This window comes from Colobus angolensis, unplaced genomic scaffold, assembly GCF_000951035.1.
Source record: "Colobus angolensis palliatus isolate OR3802 unplaced genomic scaffold, Cang.pa_1.0 Scaffold18, whole genome shotgun sequence".
Classification (NCBI taxonomy): domain Eukaryota; kingdom Metazoa; phylum Chordata; class Mammalia; order Primates; family Cercopithecidae; genus Colobus; species Colobus angolensis.
Window position 1 is genome coordinate 1906784 of NW_012114932.1, and position 8737 is coordinate 1915520.

Sequence of the window (8737 nt, forward strand, 5' to 3'; positions counted from 1 at the left end):
CCTCCCGAGTAGCTGCGACTACAGGCATTTGCCACCATGCCCAGCTAATTTTTGTATTTTTAGTAGAGACGGGGTTTCACCATGTTAGCTAGGATGGTCTCGATCTCCTGGCCTTGTGATCTGCCCACCTTGGCCTCCCAAAGTGCTGGGATTATAGGCGTGAGCCACTGCGCCTGGCCAACCCTCAGTAAAAATTTTTTTACGCTTAGCTAGGCTTTTGAAAACTCTAGCCCCTAGCCACAATAGCACTTTGCCACTCATCCCTCTCCTGCCAAAAGCCTCTAACTCCAGTCAAATCAAGCTGATTGCTATGCCTTACCTAGATTCAGTACCTTTCTATTCCCTGCTCATGTGATGCCCCTCTGCCTGAAGGGCCCACCTACCACACCATTCCCTTAGTTTTCCACGCCTATAATTCCAGCACTTTGGGAGACCCAGGCAGGAGGACTGATTGAAGAGTTCAAGACCAGTCTAGGCAACAAAGAGAGACCTTGTCTCTACAAAAAAAAAAAAAGATCAAAAAAATTAGCTGGGAGTGGTGACACATGCCTGTAATTCCAGCTACTTGGGAGGCTGAGGCTGGTGGATTGCCTGAGCCCAAAAGTTGGAGGCTGCAGTGAGCCACAATCACGCCACTCCAGCCTAGGTGACAGAGTAAGGCCCTGTCTCACAAAAATAAAAACAAAAGATTCCTTACCCTCCACTAGTAACAATTTCCCTTAAATAACCTTCAAGAGCTCTTAGGCAGACCTCTTTCAATAGGACCTTTCCCAACATGACCCTCTTTTTCTTTTTTTGAGACAGGGTCTTGCTCTGTTGCTCAGGTTAGAGTGCAGTGGTGTGAACACAACTCACTGCGCCTTGACCTCTTGGGTTCAAGCGATCTTCCTGCCTCAGTGTCCCAAGTAACTGGGACCACAGACAAGCGCCCCACTAAGCCTGGCTTTTTTTTGGAGAGATGCATCTTATCATGTTGTCCAGGTTGGACTCAACTCCTGGGCTCAAGCACTCTTTCCACCTTGGCCTCCTAAAGTGCTGGGATTACAGGCATGAGTTATCATACTTGGCCTCTAACCCCTTTCTATTCTGCATGGTCACCATTATCTGCTGACCTTAGCTACTCATCCATAAGCTTTTTTGAGGCAAGATCCATTGCTCTGTATCACTGTAGCATCTAACATGTACAGTGTAGCAGATGTGCAGTGGATCACAAATAATGGAATGATTACCCACTATTAACTCTTAATATCCCGTCTCACATTTGTCACATTCATTACTTCCAGGGTTTAGAAACCCAAAGCTACGGGAATCCAACGCTTATTTCGAGCTTTATCCAAAATTCAACTATACATTAGTCAGAATGTTACTTTGATTACTCCAATAAAACAAATACTGGCACAATGCTGTGTATTTACATCTTTTAAAAGTATGTTTTAAAACCTCACATTCAGTTTTACCAAGAGCACTGGCTGAGTAACATACTGTGTTCAAGGGTTGGGGACACAGAGGTGACTAGGTCACACAGAGGCCTATTTTCAGAGATCTTGTGGTAGAGACGAAGACATGTGTGTTGATAGCTACAGTAAAGGTCATGAATACAGTGCCTTAGAAAGAGAATAACGAAGAAGCAGCTCTGCCTGATAGATACCGGCATCTCCAAGCAGAAAAAGGCACAACAGTAGAGCAATGGACATGTCCAAAGTCCAGGATGTGGGAAGTAGGGTGTGGCTGGAAGGAAGGGTGAGGACCAGAGATGCTGCTGGAAATCAGGCAGTGCCAAGTATACTAAGACTCTAATTGGCCAGTCTGAATGAACCTTCCTTTTTAACAAGCTTTTCTAAGGTTTCAAATGGGTAGTTTAATTTTCAACTAATAAAAGGGTGGCCAGGTTAAAAAGAAAATTAAGTATTTACCAATCAACCACATCTAATAAGTAACTAATTCAATAAATATGCATTGATTATTTTCTAGGAGCTAATGAAGACACAAGACCTGCTCCTTGTGGTTACAGACATTCAGAACACTCATACATTGAGCTTCAAAGCCTAAATATAAATATGGTCATTTACTTTTGTTTTTGAGACAGGGTCTTGATCTGTCACCCAGGCTGGAGTGCAAAGGCGTGATCTTGGCTCACTGCAACTTCCACCTCCTAGGTTCAAGTGATTCTCCTGTCTCAGCCCCACTGAGTAGCTGGGACTAAAGCTATGTGCCACCATACCTAGCTAATTTTTGTATTTTTAGTAGAGACAGGGTTTCACCATGTTGGCCAGACCGTTCTCAAATTCCTGACCTCAAGTGATCCACCCGCGTTGGCCTCCCAAAGTGCTGGGATTACAGGCATGAGCCACAGCACCTGGCCAATATGGTAATTTACTTCGGAACCTAATTCAGAGAACTCTTCCCTAAAGACAGAAAAATATTTCACTAGCTGAGATACAGGTTGAGCAACCCTAATCCAAAAATTTGAAATGCTCCAAAATCTGAAATTTTCTGAGCACTGACATGACACTACAAATGGAAAATTCCACCCCTGACCTTATTTGAAAGGTCACAGACAAAAGGGCAGTCAAAACTTTTAGTCCAGGCAACACAGTTAGCCTAGCCTGTCTCTACAAAAAATAAATTAGCAGGGTGTGGTGGCATGCACTTGCTAGCTACTCAAGTAAAAAGATCACTTGAGCCCAGGAGTTTGAGGCTGCAGTGAGCTATGATTGCATTGCTATACTCCAGCCTGAGTGATGAGACCCTGTGTAAAAAACGGAAACAAAAATATTACACAAAAAAACCAAAGCACACATTGTTTTGTGTATAAAATTATTTAAAGTATTGTATAAAATTACCTTTGGCATGTATAAGGCATATACAAAATATAAATGAATTTCATGTTTAGACTTATGTAAATGCAAATACTTAAAAAAAAACCCCAAAATATCAAAACAGTTCTGGTCCCAAGCATTTTGTATAAGGGATACTCAACCTCCACTGGCTTAAGATAAAACAATAACATGAGAAAATAATGGTAGAAGCTCAAAGTTCATTGTGCCTACTGACTGCTGGTTATAACTGTCATTTCCCCTTACATCGCTCTCTGTGATGGTGATGGGAAGGCCGCGCAGCATGATGGTCTTGCTCTCCCTCTCGTCACTGATGTCATGCCTATAGTCGTGCTCACCATAGTCACCATCTGAATGGTAGCCATCTTCAGATCGGTCACTGTTCCTTCTTTCACGCTCTCTCTGAGTTACAATAAACAAAATCACAATTAACATCACCCTGTACTGTTTGAAACAGGCCCTCCACACCTAGAAATTATCCTTAGCAGGAAGTCTACAGAACTGATACAAGCATTCCATGTTCACTGCAATTTGTTTTTTTTTTTTTGACAGGGGTCTCACTATGTTACCCAGCCTGGTCTGAACTCCTGGCCTCAAGTGACCCTCCTGCTTTGGCCTCCCAAAGTGCTGGGATTACAAGCACGCCCAGTCTGTAGTGTTTTCTTTTTCTGTTTTTGTTTGTTTGTTTTTTAAGACAGTTTCCCTCTTATTGCCCAGGCTGGAGTGCAGTGGTGTGATGATCTCGGCTCACTGCAACCTCCGCCTTCCGGGTTCAAGCGAGTCTCCTGCCTCAGCCTCCCCAGTAGCTGGGACTATAGGCGCTTGCCACCACGCCCAGCTAATTTTTTGTATTTTTGGTACAGACGGGGTTTCACCATGTTAGCCAGGATGGTCTCGATCTTCTGACCCCATGATCCACCCACCTTGGCCTCCCAAAGTGCTGGGATTACAGGTGTGAGCCACTGCGCCCGGCCTTCTGGTTTTTTTTGAGACAGAGTCTCGCACTGTCGCCCAGGCTGGAGTGCAATGGCACGATCTCAGCTCACTGCAACCACCGACCTCCCAGGCTCAAGCAATTCTTATACCTCAGCCTCCTGAGTAGCTGAGGTCGCACCACTGCACTCCAGCCTGGGTGACAAGAGTGAAACTCTGTCTCAAAAAAAAAAAAAAAAAGACATACTGAGATAACTAAAACAACTTATATTTTATTATTTTTATTATTATTATTTTAAAGACAAGGTCTCCCTAGAGTGCTCAGGCTGGCCTTGAACTCCTGGGCTCTAGGGATCCTCCTGCCTTGGCCTCCCAAAGTGTTGGGATTACAGGTGTGAGCCACCGCGCCTGGCCAACAACTTATATTTATCATTCATTTCAAAACACAGAACTAATATGTTATCATAACCCCATTGTTTCATCTTTAAAATGGTAGTAACACCTACCTTATCAGGCTGTACTGAGACCTAAATGAATTCATGAAGTCAAGTGCTCAAAAGTACATGGTGAGCCCTAGTAACCCTGGCTATTATTTCTTTTTTTTTTTTTTGAGACAGAGTTTTGCTTTGTCACGCATGCTGGAGAGCAGTGGTGCAATCTCGGCTTGCTATAACCGCCGCCTCCCAGGTTTCAAGTGATTCTCCTGCCTCAGCCTCCCAAGTAGCTAGAATTACAGGTGCCCACCACCACACTCAGCTAATTTTTGTATTATCAGTAGAGACAGGTTTTACTACGTTGGCCAGACTGGTCTTGAACTCCTGACCTCAAGTGATCTGGCCACCTTGACCTCCCAAAGTGCTGGGATTATGGGAAGGGGCCACTGGGCCTGGCGGCCTGGCTGTTGTTTCTATTACTATAAGACTCAGGGTGTTTCTGGGGGTTATACAGCCACTGGTCACTCACCTCTGGACTGTCATAGTCTCGGTAGTCGTCGTATCTATCACCCCTCCGATCATCACTAGATCTTTTGTAATCTGAGTCCCTCCGCCTGCTTCGGGATTCACGCTCATCACGGTCATCCCTGTCTATGATGGAACCGTATCTTCCACTACGCTCTGTTCTACTCACTCTGCCAGGGAAAATAATTTTCATTCTAAAGTCAGTCACATTTTGTACCTTTAAAAGACAGAGTTAAAAATACACACACCCCACAGATCAGTTTATAAGATATATCCAAATAGTTTAAAGTGTTAAAATGTATTACTAAATTCCAGTTTACTAAGATAACCACTGGGAAAATACCTACATCCCTAAATGTAATGATAATTGTCAGGAATTTATGCTAAATTTGAAACAAACATTTGGGTTGAGTATTTCTAAGAAAGGGTCATGTTATCCAAGTTTATTTTTTTTATTTTATTTTTTGAGACAGAGTCTCGCTCTGTCGCCCAGGCTGGAGTGCAGTGGCCGGATCTCAGCTCACTGCAAGCTCTGCCTCCCGGGTTCCCGCTATTCTACTGCCTCAGCCTCCTGAGTAGCTGGGACTACAGGTGCCCGTCACCACGCCCGGCTAGTTTTTTGTATTGTTTTTTTTAGTAGAGACGAGGTTTCACCGTGTTAGTCAGGATGGTCTCGATCTCCTGACCTCGTGATCCGCCCGTCTCGGCCTCCCAAAGTGCTGGGATTACAGGCTTGAGCCACCACGCCCGGCCTATCCAAGTTTATTTTTGCACTTTGTCAAGCCTAGAGTCTACATATTATCCCTTCATCCCTGATTCAGACCAAAAACAGGTAAAAAGCAGTTACTCGAATTTCACCCAATTTTAAAGGGTGAAATTAAGTACATCCCTGGCTCATCTACTCTCAAGAGTATCATACCTACTAGAAAATGGACCAAAAACCTGGATGAACTAAGTTAGTCTTTTTTTTCCCCATCAGGCAACTTAGTTGTCTGTCAGATATAACTGGATAGTTACCCAAAACTAGCATCCCTTAAGAGAACACTCTTCTTATAACATCTGGTTTATTTTTGGTTGAAGGGCAGCACTGGGCTTCACGAGAAAACCTAATAATAAGGGGCTTAAACCTATTTGACCACAGATAAAACAGGTCTTTTGTAAACTGTTTACCAGATTCATAAGACTGCGGCAAAGGAAAGGTTTATAAGGGCTTCATTTAGAATATACAAATTTAATAAAAAGAATCAAAGAAAATATGGGACTGAGACACCCCAAAGGGGTAAATGTTAATTTAATAAGCTATTTAGAACTACAGACTGCTGACATAGCATTAAAACACCATGTAACATGAACATTTCCTAAGGTCCCTCGGGCCTGTCAATGTGATCTACCACAGGGACTGACCTCAATACTAAAAAGGCAGATGGCTGAACAAGGTTGTGTGTTTAAATCAAATGGTCTGAGAGTGTGTACCCAATAGCCAAATGCTCTCATCTTAATTTTCCACTAATTCTTTGGCTCTTTCTTTCTTCATGTAACACACGGTCCCAAGCTTCTCAGCTCTCTAAGTCTGGATCATCTTGGTATTTAGGGAACAACAACGAGAACTGGCATTCACTGATTGCTTACCACAGCCAGGAACTGTGCTAAGTGCCAGACTGTATGATCTCCTGGATTCTGCAAAGGTTGCTGTCCACACAGGGTACCCTCAGGGACCCATTCTATTCTGCCCTTCTTTGCCTAAAATTCTTTCTTATCCTTCAGCTTCCTTCCAGAGAATACTTTCTCCAGGAACCTTTCCTGGCTGTGAACAAGAAAAAGACATACTTCCTGTGTGTTATAAGAGCACCCTATACTTTATCACAGCATGTTCACACAGTACTTTAATTCTCTCACTAGACTGTAGTTTGTGACAACAGGACCATAAAGGTGTTCATCAGCAATGCCTGGCACAAAACACTCACATATTAGTTTGATAAACTATTTTAAACAAAGAGTTCAGTCCCCACTGAAATATTGAGTTCAAAGTATGTACTATAGTAACTTACCTTTTGTCTGAACCCATTGTCCCACTGAAGATCTAGCACACAGCTCCAAAAGGTTCAAATTTTATTTTTTCTATGAGACAAGAGAGAGTAATTGCTGTAAATCTCAGAGATCACTTAAGTCAACAGCTCCATAAGCTTGGATACTACTGCGGCTGGGATTTCATCAAACCTTCAAATCACTGACAGCGATTATCTAAGGTAGGCAGGTGGTGGGGACAAACTGTCAACGTTAAAATCATGCTAACATTTTGTTAACCATGAGCAAAACCGAAAGATTAAGAATACTTTAAAATATTAGATTCCAGATTTAACAACAGAATCATAATACGGAGCAAGCAGAAGACTCCTTCCCTGCTCCTACCTTAGAATTACAAAGCAAAAAGGGCAGAGCTGCAATGAGCTCCTTTGGTTTTGTATCAAAGCAACTCTAGTGGGATAGTTGACCGTTAAAACATTAATCCAAGAGTCTTCATTAATACAAAGAGCAACATGAAATTCAAACATTTCTGACGAAAAATTTAAAACCTCGTAGAAGCTGGGATTCTGAGCTGACTGAAATCTACTACATTAATAACATATCGCATAAGACAAGAGCAAAGCTAGAAACGACCTAATTCCTAGGTAACAATAATCACCACGTCTTGAGTCAGTTCTTATGACTACAAACCACTGAGTGGCGAAGAGCCCGGCCCACCCGCTCCCCGTTGGTAATAAGGCATCACACAGCTGGACCGCGTTCTATGAGCGCGAGGTCCGAGAAATCAGTTCCATTAGTCTCTGGAGCCTAGTCTAGAGCGAATGCTCAACGATTTGTTGAAATTAATAAATGAAAAAGAACCACTGGGGGAAAACAAGTCCCGAGGCATATTCACTGGTGCTGCCCCTTCTCTCCCGGGCGGTGCCGGCACCCACCTCCGTGGGGTCTCGCAGCCGAGATGGCGGCGTCACGGCCTGCTCGACCGACTCCAGCGTCCGGCCTGCCCTCCCCGCACACACCCCTCCCGCCTCCCAAGAGCTTCCTAACCCAGAGATCGGCCATCACCGAACAGCTTTTTGGAGAGGGCGATTCAGTTGCAGTTGAGGGGGGATGGCGACCAGAGACTGCCAGGGCGCTCCCGAGGAGGGCCAGAGGGACAGGGGACGGCTCCACTGCTCCGCTGGGCTGGAGATTAGGGGACGTGTACCCACAAGGGGCAAAGTCACAGCCAGAAAGAAGCAGGCCAGAGGCTGAGCTGGCTGGACGACCTCTGGAAACTGACAGAGCTGGCAACAAGGAAGGGCGCGGCCCTCCAACGCCTGGGGTAATTTAGCCCCTCTAGAGAACCGGCTGGAGCTGATCAGTCGCCTCCGGCAGCTGACAAGGGAGGCCTGGGGGCCAGCCCCAATGGCAAGAACCTACCGTCGTTAGACAGCCACCGCACTTACCCCAAGGAGAGACTGAAGCAGCAGTAGCGGTTCTGCGTCCCCGAACCTCCAACAAGATTCGGCTGCTCCACAAAATGGCGCCTCCGCCGACGGCCGTCTCCTACCCACAGTACCTCACGCCTATCCCCTCCCTTTGTCACCCGCCTCCTGCGGAGGAGTTCAATCCTCTAAGCGGCCTGGCTGCGCGAGGGCTGCCGGGAAATGTGGTCGCCAGACCATCCTTGTCACTTGGGACGCTCAGTGTTTCTTGCAATTCTCTTCTAAATTACCAGAGTTGTCCATCGGCTTTTGCAGACCTGGATTTGTTTTTAGGGCTCCTCTCTATTAGGCATGGTAATAATTCTTTGCTTTTGCTACTAGCGCCTTAGAGAGTACAGTTTGCTTTCACTGGCACGGTGTAAAACATTGTTTAATGTTTTTTGTTTTTTTTTTTTGAGACGGAGTCTCGCTCTGTCCCCCAGGCTGGAGTGCAGTGGCCGGATCTCAGCTCACTGCAAGCTCTGCCTCCCGGGTTCACGCCATTCTCCTGCCTCAG

At 45.0% G+C, this 8737-nt stretch overlaps 1 protein-coding gene across 1 annotated transcript in view; it reads right to left on the minus strand.

Moving 5' to 3' along the window:
- Nucleotides 1–8322, minus strand: part of RBM5 (RNA binding motif protein 5) — a 33574-nt gene extending 25252 nt beyond the window's left edge. Inside the window, exons 1-4 of the mRNA XM_011939303.1 lie at nt 8203–8322; nt 6778–6847; nt 4734–4899; nt 3084–3239 (exon numbers count right to left, since the gene is read on the minus strand). Coding sequence (XP_011794693.1) covers nt 3084–3239; nt 4734–4899; nt 6778–6794 — 339 coding nt within the window. The 5' untranslated portion in view covers nt 6795–6847; nt 8203–8322. The remainder of the gene's footprint in view (nt 1–3083; nt 3240–4733; nt 4900–6777; nt 6848–8202) is intronic.
- Between the last annotated feature and the right edge of the window lie 415 nt (nt 8323–8737).